General features: G+C 37.6%; 1 protein-coding gene across 1 annotated transcript in view; it reads right to left on the reverse strand.

Annotated features, from left to right (window-relative positions):
- Positions 1 to 18,422, reverse strand: part of LRGUK (leucine rich repeats and guanylate kinase domain containing) — a 118,927-nt gene that overhangs the window by 8,495 nt on the left and 92,010 nt on the right. Inside the window, exons 16-18 of the mRNA XM_036863653.1 lie at positions 13,035 to 13,174; positions 5,047 to 5,135; positions 2,719 to 2,838 (exon numbers count right to left, since the gene is read on the reverse strand). Of these exons, the coding sequence (XP_036719548.1) occupies positions 2,719 to 2,838; positions 5,047 to 5,135; positions 13,035 to 13,174 (349 nt within the window). The remainder of the gene's footprint in view (positions 1 to 2,718; positions 2,839 to 5,046; positions 5,136 to 13,034; positions 13,175 to 18,422) is intronic.

An 18,422-nucleotide genomic window follows, 5' to 3' on the forward strand; every position in this document is an offset into this window, starting at 1 on the left:
GATCAATGTCAGCAGGGTTGGTTCCTTCTGAGGCTGTGAGGGAGATTCTGTTCCAGGTCTCTCTACTAGCTTCTCATGTTTTGCTGGCAATCTTTGACCATCCTTGACTTCTGCATCACCCAAGCTCCCTTGCTGTGTGTGTGTGTGTATATGTGGACACCAATTATATTGGATTAAAGGCTCACCCTTCCCAAGTCTGACCTCATCTTAACTAAATGCATCTGTAATGACCCTACTTCCAAATAAGGTCACACACTAAGGTACTAGGATTAGGACTCCAATATGTACATTTGCGGGGAGTTGAATTATGTACACAATTCAACCCAAAATACATATGTTTTGGAAAAGAATACCTCTTCATTTAAAACACACACCAAAAAAAGGATCACAGAGCAAGTTCTGCCTTTCAAACAATTACTTTTCTTTTGTATCAAAGGGAGTATTAAGAGTAAATGAAAATGCTTTGAAAGTCAGGAGTCAAAAAGTGGCTGGGTTGAAAGGCACATGTGTTACCATGAGGGAAGGGTCAGACTTGAGTGAACGTCTGACCCCCCCTTTTCACTGTGGGAACAGATGATAAATAAGCCCACTGCAGCCTAGTAGGCATTTTTTAATTTTTTTTTTTTAATTCTGCTATGGACTGAATGTTTGTGTCCCTACTCCACCCTGCCCAAATTTATATATTGGAATCCTAACCCCCAATGTGATGGTTGGTATAAGGAGGTGAGACCTTTGAGAGGTAATTAGGTCAGGAGGTGAAGCCATCATGAATGTGATTAGTGCCCTTATAAGAAAAGACGAAAGACAGCTTGCTTCCTCCCTCTGTTTTCCACCATGTGGGGACATAGCAAGAAGCCAGCCATCTGCAAACCAGGAGGAGGACCCTCGTCAGAACCCGGCCACGCTGGCCCCCTGATCTCAGACTTCTCAGCCTCCAGAAGTGTGAGAAAGAACTGTCTGCTGGTTAAGCCACTCAGCCTACAGTAATTTGTTATAACAGCCTAAACTAAGATATTCTTTCTCTCACTATACTCCTATCAAGCTACCTAACTGTACTAAAAATCCAGAGTGTGAATAAATCCTTAGAGATCTACAGTTTCAACACTGTCATTATAATTCGTTAACTAACTATAATCTAGAGTCTCTAGTATCCAGTGAGATGTGCAGACTTGGGTGGCCATTTAGTGGGTCCTGTTGTTTTTCATCATCAAATTTATGAAAGGAAACCCAAAGTGTTACAATAATAAAACTCAGAAATAAAGGAAAGCATTAGTTCTTTTTTAAATTGACATTCTCATTATGACATACATCACCCTCATAAAACATCTCTTTGCTGTGGCAGACTTTTAAAATTACATTTTATATTAATACTTCAAAAATTATAAAATGCTCATTGTTGAAAATATCGGGAAGAACAAAGAAAATAAAAATTGGCCACAATCCCACCACTAGAAGATAATAACTGATACTATTTTAGTATATATCTTTTTAGTGTTTTTTTTTCTATACATACACATGAATATTTTTAAACCTATATTATGTTGGATATACATGTGCACCTGACTTTTAACACACCATTTATATTATAAGCACTGATCTGTATTTAACTCTTTATAATTTATCTAAAATTTGTTTTAACATATAGAGTGATGTAAGAAACTTAATTGTATCTATAGGACCAATTTTTCCCATTTACTGAATATTTCATCAAATTCTCATGGATTTTTAATAATTTTTTTAGGATATAAAAATAAAACATATATATCCTGTGCAGACGATTTAGAAGTTACAGAAAAAAAGATAAAGAAGAAAATAAAAATAACTGATAAATCTAGAGGAAGACCCACTGCTAATGTTTTAGTGTGCTTGCTTCCAGTCACTTCTTGTCTATTTTGTTGCCATGCATTCAGAGAGACCAAACCCATGGACCCCTTCTAAAGAGTTCTTTACTTGATTCTCTGTCACTGCTCTGGTCACAAATGATAAGGGCAACAAATCTATAGACCAGCCTGTTACCTATGAGGGCTCTGGCTAGAGATTCTACTCAAGAGTGGCACCTGCAGTAGATAGTGATTGCCTCAACCAGCCAGATCTTTGCTTGGGAAGTGTGGATTCAAGACCTACAGAGACATAGTCAATGGTAGTGGCAGGCACAGCTGAAGTAGAAATGGAATGTAATAGAATACCCACAAAAGCCAAGCACTAAAATCAGTGGTGAAGGGTCTGATCTGGTCTATAAGGGGTTTAAATATCAAAAAGGGAGTTATTGAAAAGCTATTTGGTAGTTTATAGATTTAATGGAAAACTAGAGAACCAGGTTTTTAAACCTGGCAAGAGCAAAGGTAAGCTAGGTGCCAAGAACACAGCCAAGTTGCAATATAGGAAGAGACTGGTAGACACCATTGCTTGCGCTCCACAATGGATTCTTGATTCTTCCACCACTGGTGATTTGAATGATCTCTAACTGCCCCTGCATCAGCGTGTCACTCCCTCAAGCTTCAAAGTCCCAAAGAGAAGCTTCTTAGGTTCCAGTGAACCTAGGTTATAAGCCTGTGCCCTCCTCCCTAGAGGGCCAGGATCTATTCTATTCAAATTCCATGGTGGAAGTTGGGGCCCTGCTTCCCAGCTTTAGGAATTCCCTGAAGTCTAAGGATGAGTGCCACCATTTTAACTAACCAGCAGAAAATACCTTATTCTATCCAATAAAACTCAACTCACCTCTTTTCAGAAGGTCCAAAGGGAGTTTTAAAGTAATCTCCATAAAGCTCAAAACTTTTCTTTAGTTCTAAAGCTGTAAAATAACGTAGACTGTTGATGATGGGTGCTGGTACTAGACCCCTGAAATTGGAAATTTAAAAAAAATCCACAGAATTTTGTAATAATACCAAGCATACACACATGTAATACCTAAATACTGACCTTTACACGTCCCAAGTAAATGCATACGCCAATAAAAGCTATTTCGAATAATGTAATATATACACTCATAAGCATTCACGTCAGAGCTTGTCTTAGACACTGGCATTATTACATTCTAATTTGTAGATTAAGCAAATTTGTATTTTTCTGAATATTCCTTATCAATTAAGACATTAATATAGGCAGATTTTCTTCCTACTGATTAGTACATATTCAATTGTAAACCCTCATTCATTTGTTATGTGAAGTCCAGCAATATATCAACTGCTATAAAAACTGAAATAGATATTTTCCAGTTTTGTTTATAATCTAATGCTTTGAAATAATACCGGAATAAAATATTTATACAAATTCTAATATTGTACTTTCAACTGAACTCTAGCATAAAATATCTATTTTTCATCTATACTAGCCTGTTTCCCCAGAGTGACTTGAAAGAATCATTAACTATTTTTAGTGAATAAATCCTACTGCTATTCACTCTAGACTTGCTAAATACAGTTGCTATGTGCAAAGTAGCCCGACTGCATATAAATGCATGAAAATTCAAAGCATCCTTCTGCCCTAGTATAACCCATTTGGAGCTCAGATTTAAAACAGCTTAGTGTCCACAGTGTTTCAATAGGCATGGCTGCTCTGCTGGTGAGAGTCACACAGGCCCCAGCTTTAGCTGCCCTGGGGGACAGTACCCATCTCCTGGCCACCACCCTCCCATCCCCCCAGTAGAACTTTGTATATTCCACACAGCCTGCCTTTTTTTTTTTTTTTGAATTTGTATATAAATTTAATTTTTTGGCTTTTTTAATGACATACAGTTGACTTACTATATTATATTAGTTTCAGGTATACAGCATAGTGATTAGATATTTTTATAGACTAGACTCCAAAAAAAGGTGCTACAATATACTGACTATATACCCTGTACTGTACATTACATATTTTTTTTTCACACACACACTGTATTTTATTTTTACAAGAGATAAGTAGACTGACACCAAGCATTGTACATGGATGACCACAACAAAAGCAACAATGATTGCAATTACCAAACATGAAACACACTCATACTATGTCATAATATTGACATTCAGTCCAGTAATCCTCAAGCCTGCCTTTTGAATCAGACTATCCAAAGATAGCTTACCAATGTGGAGAAAATTAATCACACTTTTTTTTGCTATATAGCAGACAAAGACAAAACTTAATTTATATTGGTTAAAGATTTTTAACAGAGAGCTTAATATTGCAGACAATAAAGAGAAGTGAAACTGAAAAACATTTTTAAATGGCTTTTTTATTCTGCTTCCTCGACTCACCGCACTTTAAAAAGCTCTTTAAAACACTATAATTAAGCTCTTGTCAGTGCTCTTAGTGACTTTCTGAAAACAGGGATTTCACTTTATTACTCAAATTTTCCAAAAGGTCACACAGAAAAGAGAATTCAGAATACTGAAGCCTATAACATTCATGAGAAAATAAAACACAAACATTTCATAAACATCGTGGTTATTCATTTTGAGTAAATCTTAAAGTCTAAATGTGCCTCTTCACATGTAATAATTAATAGTACAATAATTATTATAGCCACTAATATCTATGAAGCCTCTACTATGCATCAGGAACTAAGTGAAACATTGCATATTAAGGACTAAGAATTCATGGCTTAATAAAGATAAAATGGTCCCCATCCTGATGGAATTTACAGTTTAATGTGGAAAGGAGACATTAAACAAATGATTCCACAAATCATTAACGACTATTTTTTGAGATTCATGAAGGACAAGTATAGGATATTCAACAGGATATAATTAACCTTCCATCATCAAAGCCTTGGCGAAGGCTGATACTTATATTCAAACACCACCAGAAATATCATTCTTTGCAGTCTTCAAAGACTGCAAAAAATCTTCAGTTTCTAGTAGCTGTGAGTATATTGTGCTTTTAAAAATATATATAAATGAAAGGGAAATACAACTTCTAGAACTAGGTTTACTATTGAACCACTGGGTCCATTTTAGTACAAAGGTCCCTGTTTGTGTTGATGATTTAAGATTCATTTGGTATATTTGGATACTAAAAAATCAATCTAAAGATGCCCAGGTGTAAATAAATGTGATAAATCACTACCTTTGAAACAGGAATGTGTGATGAGGAGGTGTCTTTCCCATTAGGGCCTGCCGGGCTGTCTCATACTGTCTCGCCATAGACTCTCTTTCCTAGGCAAGAAATATGATTTACAATTATATTGATGTTAAAAATATGTCAGATGATTAAAATAGCTATAATCATTGTCTTCTTTCTAGAGACTGCCAAATGTGTGGAAAGAAAAAGGGAAAAAAACATAGGCCTAAAAAACAATATTTGTTCAGTGGAAAGAAAGAAAACTTTATAAATAAAATAGAAATATTTTTATGAAGACTAAAATTTAATACATAAACTTTATCTGACATTTAAATAATAATGAGGCAATTTTTTATTAAGATATCATGTTTATATATATATTTTTATCTTTCTAATGAGAGTATCTCTCAAGGATACAGACTATTATTGTCTTTTTAGTTTTACCAGATCTTAGCACACCTAGTAACTAACTGATTGAATATATCCAACGATGTTAAGTATGATCCTGAAATAGGACAGATTGGGAGGTCTTCCTCCCGTGTTTCACCAACACCCCATCACCATCACTAAATACTTGGTGAGCATTTGATTATGGGGATACAAAGATACAAAAAACATAGTCTTGGGACTTCCCTCGTGGTCCAGTGGTACAGAATCCGCCTTCCAATGCAGGGGACGTGGGTTTGATCCCCGGCCAGGGAACTAAGATCCCACATGCCACAGGGCAACTAAGCCCGTGGGCCATGACTAGAGAGCCCTCATACCACAACTACTGAGCCTGTGTGCCTCAACAAGAGAGCCCACGTGCCACAACTACAGAGCCCACATGCTCTGGAGCCCACACGCCACAACTAGAGACAGAAAACCCACACGCCACAACTAGAGAGAAGCCTGTGCACCACAACAAAAAATCCTGCATGCTGCAACTAAGACCTGATGCAGCCAAAAAAAAAAAAAAAAAGAGAGAAAAGAAAGAAAAGAAAAAAAAACCCACATAGTCTCTGCATTCAAAAGGTTTATAATCTGGTGTCAAAAGGCAACTGAAAAGAGGAAAAAACCAAAGATAGCACATGTTGTTTTATAACTATACACGCTGTTGAGAAATTCTAGGTCAAGCTTTTGAAATTGTTCCTTAGACACATGACATGAGAGCTAACATGCAGACTCATTGAACACAGCCTCTCAGGTGGATATTTGATTGCCAAGACCACTTTACTGTTCCCCTGACCATTATCTCTGTGGTTCTGTGTAAGCATAATGAGGAGAAAATGTCTGCTGGGTAGGAGGGAGGGGATTTATAATGGGATAAGAAAGGAAGAAACAAACTCTACTTATATTTTACCACTTAAAAACTGTATTTTAAATAGCTCCATAAATACATCTAAATTGTCTCATATTACTATAAAAGTACTACATATCAACTAAATCCACTGTCTTATTCTCATGTTGATTTGTTATTATTTTTCCCCCAAATCACTCTATACTAGTATATACACTTTGTATTGTGATTTTACTTTATACCATCCTTATTTTTTTCCTATATTGATCCTTGATCTAAATTATATCATGACTGGGAAGATGACAGTGGTAGTGGAAGCATAGTTTTTGGACCTTCCAGAATTTCCACATAAAAACAGATATAGCAACTAAATAGCAAAATGAAAACATATCAAACCTTTACAAGAAAACTAGGTGACAAGCTCCCCTCAAACCCCCCAATACAGGTGACAATAACCACAACACCTGCATGGTATCAGTGTCTATGTAAGAGGAAGCCAAAGAAAGCAACAGGGTGACTTAAAGACCTGAGAACAGGAGAGCCCCAAGATAGCTAAGTATTCACTAGGAAGCATAGCAGGACAATTTGGAAACCATGGCTGAAACATAGGAGGGGTTGTTTCCATTCTAATAGTAGGTAAGAATAAGGGGTCCACAGTAACATCTGCAGGAGCTGGATCAACTGTGAATTCTTGAAACTAATCCACTAGGGCTCCCTTCTAAGACACGGTTTTACACTAAAAAAAAGCTGATGGGGGTGGAATAAAAATTAATTGGGAAAGAGCAAACAGAGACATAGGAAAGAGGAAATCTAGACCAAAGCGGGAGAGTGGAACAGAGCCAGGAAATCTCAGGAAGGAAACTGCCATATACCTTGACACTATTTGAAAAAACCACCTTCCTTCTAAATATTTGAGAAAATGAATTTCACATAATAATGAGAAATTTTCCAGTCAAATCCAATGCAAAGTTATTATAAGAAATAAGAGGAAAAGGAGAATAACATCTCTGTACACAATGAAGGGGAAACAGATAAAATCTTTAATCTACTGTTTCAAAATAAACTAAAAGACATTAAGAAAATGACACAAAACACTAAGGGACAAATAAATTACAATTTTACAAACTCACAAATGAGGTGCTGGAACTCAGGAAAGAATTAGAATATGCGGGAAAAAGTCGCTTAGGAAATGAAAACTAAACTAGAAGAAATACAGGAGTGAATAAACACAACAAATAATGACTTAAGAGAAATAGAAAATGAAGGAAAAACTTTAACCTCAAAAAGAAATGAAGAAAGAGGTAAAAAGATTCAAGAGAAAATGACAAATATTTAAGATAGACAAAGAAGATCCAACATATCAACAATAAGAGATCTTGATAAAGTAAACCAAAACAAAGAAACAGGATAGATGATAAAAACTACAATTCAAGTGTAAAGTGTAACAGACTGTTATCAACAGGCAAGAATGCAGGAAATATTTTTCCCACAGCCCTTTCTGTATCTAGCAGAGAATAAGCTTAGGCAATAAAACAACTAGAGAGACACTGACCTGAGGTCTAATGATGAGTATTAAGTATGAAGGTATTTGATAACTAAGACAAAATGAGAGTTAAAAGGGAGAGAGGATATGAGGGCATGCTCTGATAGTATAGCTGTAACATAATCACAAACAATGGCGGGAGGAACATTTGTAAAAAAACTTTTATAAACTGTTTTCAGTTTTTATAATGGGTGCTGGTAGTATTTAGTATTGTTATTCTGAGACTCTTCTGTGTGTAATGTGGTTAAAAGAAACGAGAAATTTAGTAAGATACTATAATTCTATCATCGCCTCTATCTTTGAGAAGCAGGACTCTCAGTGTGGAGAAAAGAAAAAATATGCAACAGAGAAGGCGTTAAGTAAAAATCCTGAAGTCTTGAATCCAAACTGGAAATATTAACTTGAACTCATGAAATATTTTATCTATCCACAGAATAGGCCTAGAAACAATGGCCACCCCAAGAGCAATGAGCATTCCTAGCAACCATGATGTGTTCTTTCTTGTACAACCATCTCCCACTTGAAGAAACCAAGACTTCTTGGACAAAAGACTGATTCCAGGTCTAGGACAGGTAATGAACAAAAGAGCATAGAATATCTTGTCATACCAACCAGCAAGATGGGTCATGTTAAAAGGACACAGGTGTCAACCTGCAGAAGCTCTAGCTGGCCAAAGGTAGAATAATTTGAGTTTTGATAAGGATAAGAAATGCAGTGGGTGGATAGCCTTCAATATGCACAAATCAAAATCATAATGATTACAAATGATATTTAAAAATTAGTTGGTCACCTTCAGAGAATAACAGGAAACCAATTCATTATCTTGAAAAAGGCACTTGGACTGCTGATCCTACATGAACTGTACCACTTGGTAACTAGGTGGCAGATAAGAGAAGTATCTCTTTATAGTGTTATTCCAGCTAATAAATATAGTGTTGAACACCATGCCCTGAAAAATGTACTGAGGAAAAGAAAGCACTTTTCTTTTGGAGTCGAAATAGACACTTCTAAGCTGTGTAATCTTAGACAAGCTCCCTGAGCTGACCTGCCTCACAGCAGTGAAAGAAAATAGTGCTTAGTAGACGTAGGGCCCAATATTTTGTCATTACAGGTCCACTTTCTCACTGGACTTCATATCTTTGGATGCTTTTTGGATTGCACTGGCCTTATCTGCCACACACATACATTCACTAAATTGGCTTTGAATGAATTGGTCATTCAGCAATTTGTTTTCTAGAAAATTGGCTTTCAGTAACTTGGCCTGCCTCAGGAGTAAGGCTGTCCCCTAAGGAGATCGGAGGAGCTGGCTGGAGAAACTGATACAATTGAAGTTCTGAAAATAAAGCTTCTCCTAGAAGGCAAAGATCTACTCATGATACTTCCACAGCAAAAAATCTTCACACAAACACACACATAAATATACACTTACCCAACAAGTTATGACATGTGGCTATGTGACTACCCAGGAATAGGGCTGGTTTTCAGAAGACACACACAAAACCAGCTCCGTTATTTTGTAATCACACCTTGACATGCACGTAGTGACAAACCACACACAAGGAAAGAGTAGAATATTAGAATAGAGAGGGTAAACTGAAAGACCTCACATACGCAGCGAGTTTAAGGTAGGTTCCAGGAAGAATGCAGTGTTCAACATAAGTGGAAAGGGTGCTTTTGAAAGAAACAGGACCAAAAAAGCATTGACAATGGGAATTCCTATTTAGTCCATCACTGTCAAATGGCTCTCTTGATAGTTTCTACAGGTAAATATGAACACATTAAATCTACAGTTAAGACCCCAAAAAAGCACAAACATTTCTTTTTTTTTTTTTTGTGGAAAATTTATGATATAGGTTTTTGACAGAGATAGTTGCAATTACTTTCCTCAATCCACCATAAAGTTCCAAAAATACATAGGGATTTATGTTGGGAAAGTAAATGAATAACAACATCTCCTAAGGGTTGCAATAAGGGGTACATGAGATAATTTACACAAAAGCTCTTCCCAAGTTATAAGTGACGTATAAAGGCTATTTATGGCCTCCAATATAATCATAATATCTCATTAAAGCTTCTGTGGTGATGATCTTAAGAAGGTTTTGCTCATTTTGCAGCATTATAATGGCTAGGCAAGAGGTTAATAACTTACGAAATATCTTAAAATTTGATAAATACTTAAAATTTCAAAATAGCATTGAATTCATAATCTTTACAAGAAAACGAGGTACTAAAAATAGTCTTAGGCAAGTTCACCCCATATATATGACAGTGGCAATTAAGTACTACCTTTGCTCTAATTTTTGAGGGGTGAATCTGTTGGTTCTTGGGGGATTTGATTTGCTTTTCTATGAAACTACTCTATTACATTACTTCTCCACCAGTACTGGCAGGCAAAATTACCAGAAGCTCAGGCTGCAAGGGGTTTGAGCGCCGTTGCCATCATGGATGAGAAACTGCCCACCCTCTAACACAGGACACAGTAGATTTCTACACTAGGCTCTAGATGCCCTGGATTATGGGGGCCGAACAGTTTCTCAGGGAGGTGACTACAGGTAAGGAGTGACACTGGACATGTCAAAATTTCATGAGAATTTTTGACAACACGTGGTCCACATACCTGCTCCCCTCCCGCCACCAAGGTGGCCCCTCTACTCTCGCATTGCCTTTTTATCATACCCTCCACTGTCCAGTTACCCCATACTGTTCATTAGTTTTATACTGAGATGTTGGAGATGAATTACAGCTGAGAACCCACTGTGTGTGTGTTGTGTGTGTGTTTTTCATCTGTTCCTCTGTTCTTGCTCCTGGGTACCTGAGTGCCCTTGACCAGAGAAAAGCTATCTTTAGGGACTTCCCTGGAGGTCCAGTGGCTAAGACTTCACCTTCCAATGCAGGGAGTGTGGGTTCAATCCCTGGTTTGGGAGCTAAGATCCCACATGCCTCGCAGCCAAAAAAACCAAAACATAAAACAGAAGCAATATTGTAACAAATTCAATACTTTGAAAAAAATGGTCCACATAAAATAAAATCTTAAAAAAAAAAAAAGAAAAGCTATCTTTAATTAGGCCTGAAAATTTTCTAACAGGTAATATTCAGATTTGTCATATTTAAATAAATCATGGATACCCACTAACAGGCAGAGGGTGTGACTCAATGGTGTGTTTCTCATCGGTATGATGTTGTGCGGCAGGACAGTCTAACTGGGACATGAGCTGGCTCTGGTTGTCAAGACACAGACTTATCATTAAAGAATAAAGGTGGCCAAGGATGTGTGCTCTGGAGTTTTTACAGTCTGGATATGCCATGTCCTGGGAGATTAAAAAAAGACCTTATATTTGAAAGTCTAAGCTCCAAGAAGCCTAAAGCTGTACAGGACAGCAGGTGCAGAGAGGAAGTGGTAGACTGACTTGAAAAGAGCTGGGTTTCCCAGGACTGCAAGGACAGAGGCTGACGGGCTCCTCATGTCGAGTGCGCTCCCAGGGTGTGGCGAGATCTTGGGGGTCGGCACTGGGTGAACATACGAGCATGAAAGGATCTGGAGAATACCAGAGCCCCTGGCTCAGAAAGGAACTCAGGGTTTCAGACAAGGAACATCCCCATGGTAATCATGATAGTCTGGAGACCAGAGGCCCTTCCCTCAGTTTCTAGGATGACATAAACCTCAGGATTCTTGAACTTAATCCAAAGAATGGGAGTGATCCCCATTCCTAATGACTGATGTTTGATTTCCCACAGATCCTGGTAGGTGGGAACAATTCCAGATTTAATTTATTTTGGATAAATAAATAGGACATTTCCAGTACTCCAGTATCATGATACAAATTTATATTATTCTTAGATGTTTAGAGTGCACCCATCCCCTGCTGCTTCTAAGAAGCCAGAATCTGTACCAAGTGGCCCTGCCTTTTGCCCTGCCACAGGTGACAGGACAAGCAGTTTAATTTGATCTGTGTGGTATGGCTTAGAAAGTCCAGCTGTGCCAATTAGATTGTTTTGCCTTCCACAGTATGAATTAAAGAGACAGAGAGAAGTGGCCAGGAATTGTGGGCATAGAGCCACAGGCAGAGAGCCATGGTGAGTCAGGGCTGGCACGTGTGCAAATGAGTTCAAATTATGTGGGAGGGAAGCTGAGTGAGTGTAGGAGGCCAGCCAGGAGAGAGAGGACAACAGAGCACGGGAAAAAGAGAAGCAGAGATGAGAGGAACTTGATGCCTTTGGGATGCACTTTCCAAGCTGGTTCCTGTGAGATCTGTACTTCATCCCTGCTCACGATGCACTGTGAATCCACTCATCATATTTTTTTTAATAATGGAACTACCTTTTACTTAAGCTGACTTGAATGGGTATCTGTTCCTTGTACTTCAAACATCCCATTCTTATGACTTAATCAGAGCAGAATGTATAGCTATGCCCTTGTACACCACGGCCCTAGACTTTTCATCTGAAGTAACCAGTCTGATTCTTGTGACCACTGCCTATGGTTCTGACTTTAGAAGACAATGTGATTATTTGCTTAGAACAGGCAAGGCTTAGGGAAACACGACCAAGGAGTTGACAACCAAATCGGAAGTTCTGTCGCTTCTGAGGCCAATGGCAACGATTTAGGTCTCTGTATTCCCAGACCATCACAGAAAAACCATCACAAACAGAAAAGAGCATGACCTAATATGGAGGTAGGGCCAACTTCCGCATATCCTAACTTCTCTGAGTTCTCAAAGAACGGGATCCGAAATACGTCATAGGATGGGTCTAAGTACTGCAAGGTTATAAGACATGGACTCTTTGAGTGGACCCACTTTGAAGCCTCAGCACAAGAATACTCAAAATTATATCGCAACAGTAAAGCAAGTTTTCCCTTGAAATACATATTCTACAGCATTAATTCTATGTAGTTCTTTTCTATGCTTGTTAAATAGGAGAACTGAGTGTCAGAACTTCCACTAGGAGCCTGGGGGAAAGGTACTCAAAAAAATCTACACTGTATACTCTGTTTTTAGATCCCATGCCTATTCTTAGAGGTGTAGAAAGAGGGGTAAAAAACTTGTCTTCAGCTGACACCAGTCAGAGGACAGTTTTGGTGAAACTTATTAGTCTTGAAATATCCAATGCCCTTTTTGTATGACTTTTGTAATGCTCAGTTACAGCTTCCCTCACCCCTCTATCCCTTCTTACCGCTGGCATGTTTTTGCCTGAAAGTTTGGCCCATAATTTCACAAAGTAGTTTCTGTCTGCAAAATCCAGGGACTCAGACTCACTCGAAGCTCTAAACTTCTTAGAAGTCTTTTCAGGTTTCAGCTGAGGTTTCTTAATATCTGCTAGGGAAAAAAGTAAAGTTTAAAATAAAAGGCATAAAATTGGATAAAGCAACTTTCTGAAGTAAGAGAATGTTTTATATCTGGATTTGCCCAAACACAACAAAGTGTATACTTAAAGTCTGTGCATTTCAACTTGAAAGTAAGATAACTAAAAATTTATGTCTCAGAACACGATCAAAATAACAATTATTATTGAAAATTATAAAGTCAGCCTGCAGCACCTAGTAGACATGTCCTGGGAGTACTCTTAGTGTTCAAATAATACAGACTTATGAATGGAATTAAAGGAAGTAAAACTTGACAAAAACAATGGCTTACAGATACTTAAGTGAAAAGTCCCCTTTATAATTACTTTCCATTTGACAAAATTGTCCTAAAAGGCTAAAATCATCATCATCATCATGATGCAACACTAAGAAAAAACTTTTTAAAAGAATGGAGTGGATGATGAGGTCACTATTTAACAGAATTTACACATAAATACTGTCTAATGTTCCCTGTAAAACATCAGAATGTCCAGAGGCCTAGAATATAAAGAATCTAAATTTCTATCACTGCTCATGTATAGCGGGCCCAGTTGTACATACCTTTGGATTTATTAGGAACATCAACACTTTCAGTATTGCTATAAAAATGCCAAAATAAATAATCTCCACATGTACGCTAGCCAATATGGCTGACTGAGCAGATGTGGGAAGCTATCCCCACCCAAGACAAAATAAATAGTGGATAATATATAACAGAAATTTGTTTTTATCACATAGCAAAACTGAAAGCAAGCAAGAAAAATTTCCAGGTGCTGGAAGTGAAGTGAAGATTCCAAGTCAGAGGAGTGGAAATTGATGCCAAGAGGTCAGAGTGCCTCAGGGGCTGAGGTTTCTGGCCTGAGAGGCGAGGCCAGTCCCTGTGTGCTTAATGTACGAGACCTGTGCTATTAGGCAAGAAGTTGGAAAGGGAGTGTCTGGAAATCTCAGCCCACAGACCTCAGGACTTAGCCTGGGCACAGTCTCACCTGGACTGAGGGTGGAGACACCTGTGGGAAATCAGACCTCTACTCCTGGGCTGTGTGCTGGTATGGAATCTGAAATTGAACTCCTACCAAATTGTGTGGCAATCCCCAGCTGACAAAAAGAAGGTAAAAGCTGGACTTCCCTAGTGGTCCAGTGGGTAAGAATCCAGCTGCCATTGCACGGGACATGGGTTCAATTCCTGGTTCGGGAAGATCCCACATGCTGCGGAGCAACTAAGCCCATGCGCCACAACTACTGAAGCCCGCATGCTCTAGAGCCTGCGAGCTGCAACTACTGAGCCTGTGCACCACAACTACTGAAGCCCGCACACTCTAGAGCTTGTGTGCCACAACTACTGAGCCCGCGCACCACGACTTCTGAAGCCTGCACACTCTAGAGCCTGCGCACCACAATTACTGAACCCATGCACCGCAACTACTGAAGCCCACATGCTCTAGGGCCCGTGTGCCACGACTACTGAGCCCGTGTGCTGCAACTACCGAAGCCCACGCACCTAGAGCCTGTGCTCCGCAACAAGAGAAGCCACCGCAATGAGAAGCCCGTGCACCTCAACAAAGAGTAGCCCCCGCTTGCCGTAACTAGAGAAAGCCTGCATGCAGCAACGAAGACCCAGCACAGTCATAAACAAATAAATTAAAAAAAAAAAAGTAGGTAAAAGGTGTTGCAGACAAGTAAAAGTATTGAACCATGGTAGGGAAGCCTAAAGCTCCACAACCCAGCACCAGTCTTGAGAGAGGGGGAGAGACTCAGAAGATGCAACAAATGGGCAAATCCACAGTCAAGGAATTCCAGGTGATAGAGCATTCTGGAAAGGAACATTGAAGTAATTATGTTCATAACAATCACAGAGATAATAGGACACAATTATTATGTGGAAACATACTCTGCTAAATCTTCATAATGGAAAAGCCATTCAACCCGTATCGGTTGAGCACCTACTATGTGCCAGACAGCACTCTGGGTGTTGGGATAGAGCAGTAAATAAAATGTCCTTGACCTGTGGGACTTACATTCTAATGTTGGAGACAGACAATAACACCAGATAATGTCAGGTAGTAGTGATTAAGTGCAATGAAGGACCAGGCAGGCAGATAAGGAGACAGAGTGAGAGACAGCATGATGGTCAAAGGAAGTCCTCCCTAAGATGGTGACATCTGCACAGTGATCTAAAGTCATAAAGAAGGAAGGCATTCAAATATCTGGGGCAAAAGCATATCAAGCAGAGAGAGTGGCTTGGTATAAAGACCCAGAAGCATGGTTAACACAACTGAGTTACAGTAAAGAATTCAGCATGGCTGAAACAAGGCAAACAAACTAACAACCAAAAAAGGAATGGAAGGGCTGAATCTTATGCTCATTAAAAAACAAACAAACAAACAAAACCAAAACACTTGTCCTCTTGATGGGACTCTAAGAACAGAGCATTGTGAAAAACACCAGATGAATTTGAAAAAAAAGATGAAATTTAAAGAAATAGAAGCTATATTTATATAATTTCCATAGAAATGACCCTCTCTCTATATAAAAGCTTATTTAAAATATAGTATATATTTGTGTCAGGGTTCCTTCTTCCAGCTTTCTCAGACGTAAGCCAAATGTACTATGATGTAAACAAACCAAGTTCTATCTGATGATACAATGCAGCTGTAATTCAACAGTTTAATGTCTTAATGGTTTCTTAGCAACAAAACAATTTGGGTAAAAATAATGTGTTTAGATTACTATTAAACTACATTGTAATGCTACCACTTTAGGGACTCGGACTCCTGTAATAAGAGTTTCATACAGTTCTTAATATAGTTTCAAATGTCTTAGTACATTAATGAACAAGAGATCTTCTCAATTAAAAAAAACCCACAATTACCAGTGTTATAATACCCTGCAACAAAGTTTCTTAAAGTGATCTTATTCGAAGTATCTAAAAGTCAACCTTGAGGCAACATTAAATTATATATATGTTACTGTACAGTCCACAAAAATTACCAAGTTCTTCAGTATATAAGCTAGTTACATTTACTTAAACACCTACAATGAAGCGTAAGTGAATTTAATGATGTATGACAGATTTTCAAGTTATTTTATGGATTGGTGTCATTACCAAATGTAAGAAAATATAAATGAAATATCTGGAGCAACCAGAACTACATCTCAAATTAATTCAAAATAACTTAGACCTTTTGTTTAGAATTATATCCCTTTGCAGTCAAGTGAATTAAAATAATATTCGTATAAAACATTTTAAAAGAATAACCACAGAATCCAACCAAAATAACAAATGCAGTAGAAGCCATGCACCTAAGATAAAACATTTGTGTATATTTCATAACACATTATGACACAGACTATATAGGGCCCTTTACTGCAAAAAAGAAAGGAGAAAACAAAAGATGCTGATGATCTGATATTATAGGCACACAGCCATTTCAATAACTAGTAATAAGATTAGAATTTGGGGGTCAGATTGTGCATATTTTGAAAAACAAAAATTCCTATTTTGATAACCAATTTTTCTACAGCAGTAAGATTACTTGTATAGCAAAGCAACTAAGTCGGTCTCCTGTCTAAAAACATGAGACCAAATTAATATTTAAATAAAACTTTGCCAAAAAAAAAAAAAATCAGCACCAGCGTTTGTCTCTCTTTGAAAACACTTGGAAATGTATGACTTGGAAGTAGGCTTTAATTTTCATACAAAAGTTCTCAGATAGCCAGAATCATTCACTTTTCCCCACTCAAATGGGGCTTAAAAAACATGTTTATTTTGGTAGTAGTGCGGTTTTTTTAAATTAGCAAGAGTAATTTATACTACCATGATTAAATACATATACATATATAAAATGTAAATCGCTATAAAAATCCCTGTAAAAGTCTCAATGCGGAAATATGTAACCATAAAAAGCAAATTAAAGCATAATAATCTGCTACACAATTTAAAATATGTATTTATTTTTAATAGGATAGTTACATAATTCGCAGTAAGGGAAACGCTCAACTCATTAGAAAGTATTATCACAAAACTGAAGGTGCCAAAAGAAGCCATTTTTTCCAGGACAGAATTAAATCTTATAAGTCTTGACTATCTGTGCTTCTGAGAAAGGAATAATGGCAACTAGAAAAATAATCATTTCACATAATATCCATAATAATTTTCCATAGCAAAATAAGCTTTTATAGTAGAAAGCTATCATATAGTAATAATGTTCATGCTATACATGATAAAATGAATGCACATACTGAACTATTCTAACAGTAAAGTGCTATATTCTTGAGTGTCCGATCAAAGGAATAATCAGCTATTTAAACAGAGAACAGATTCTACATCAGGACAAAGGAAGCATGTGAATGTGCCTTCTCACACAGAAAGAATGAGGTACAAAAAGAATGCTTTTTTCCATTGAACTTCATACTTTGAAATGTCTTCAGTAGAGCTGAACTAATGGGTTAAATATTTGGACACTGTATAGAGGATGTCCTAAATAAAACATATAACAATAGTACCCTGAATTTCAGGGTTTTTTTCAAATGAATGAGTTTATCATGAAGTAGTTAACTGACACTTTGAAGGAGAGAGGATGTAGGACAGATAAATTTCAAGAGTGGAAACTTGATGCATAAGATCTGGATGTGTACAGAATTTGGGATAAGGAGAGGAGAAGGAAAGGGTAGCTATGGCTGACAGAAATAGGACAGAAACCTTCAAGGAGCTAGAACACAAACTAAAGGCTTCCTCTCCTTTGAGCAGTACATTTGATAACTAAATTTCTGATGTGACTTCCACCCAACCCTACAGCCCCACCTCTGCTAAGTGTAGTTTTCGTTTGCAAGAGCTCATCCTTCAAGAACAACATTTTCAAAGATGTTGTTTCATTGGTCACTTCTCAAGCAAAGACATTTTTTGTCTTTCTTCCCTTTGCTATCTTTGTCCTTGGAAACCAAGGGTCTTTAGATCTGGTAGCATGTAGAAGCCAGTCTCTGTTTCAACCTACCACAAAAGGAAAACAAAATGCCAGCTATCTGGTAGTTTATTCCTGAGTCACGTAACTTGATGGCATTTACCATTTAACCAAGATGAAACACAGAATGTAAATGCCTTTGGTATTATCAATGACATAATAACAATAAAAATAATAGATAACACTTACTGAGCATACTATGTTCTAGGTGCTATTACAAGTCTCTTCCATGTGTATCACATGTCAATTTCATAATAACCT

This window comes from Balaenoptera musculus, chromosome 9 (genome assembly GCF_009873245.2).
Source record: "Balaenoptera musculus isolate JJ_BM4_2016_0621 chromosome 9, mBalMus1.pri.v3, whole genome shotgun sequence".
Lineage (NCBI taxonomy): Eukaryota > Metazoa > Chordata > Mammalia > Artiodactyla > Balaenopteridae > Balaenoptera > Balaenoptera musculus.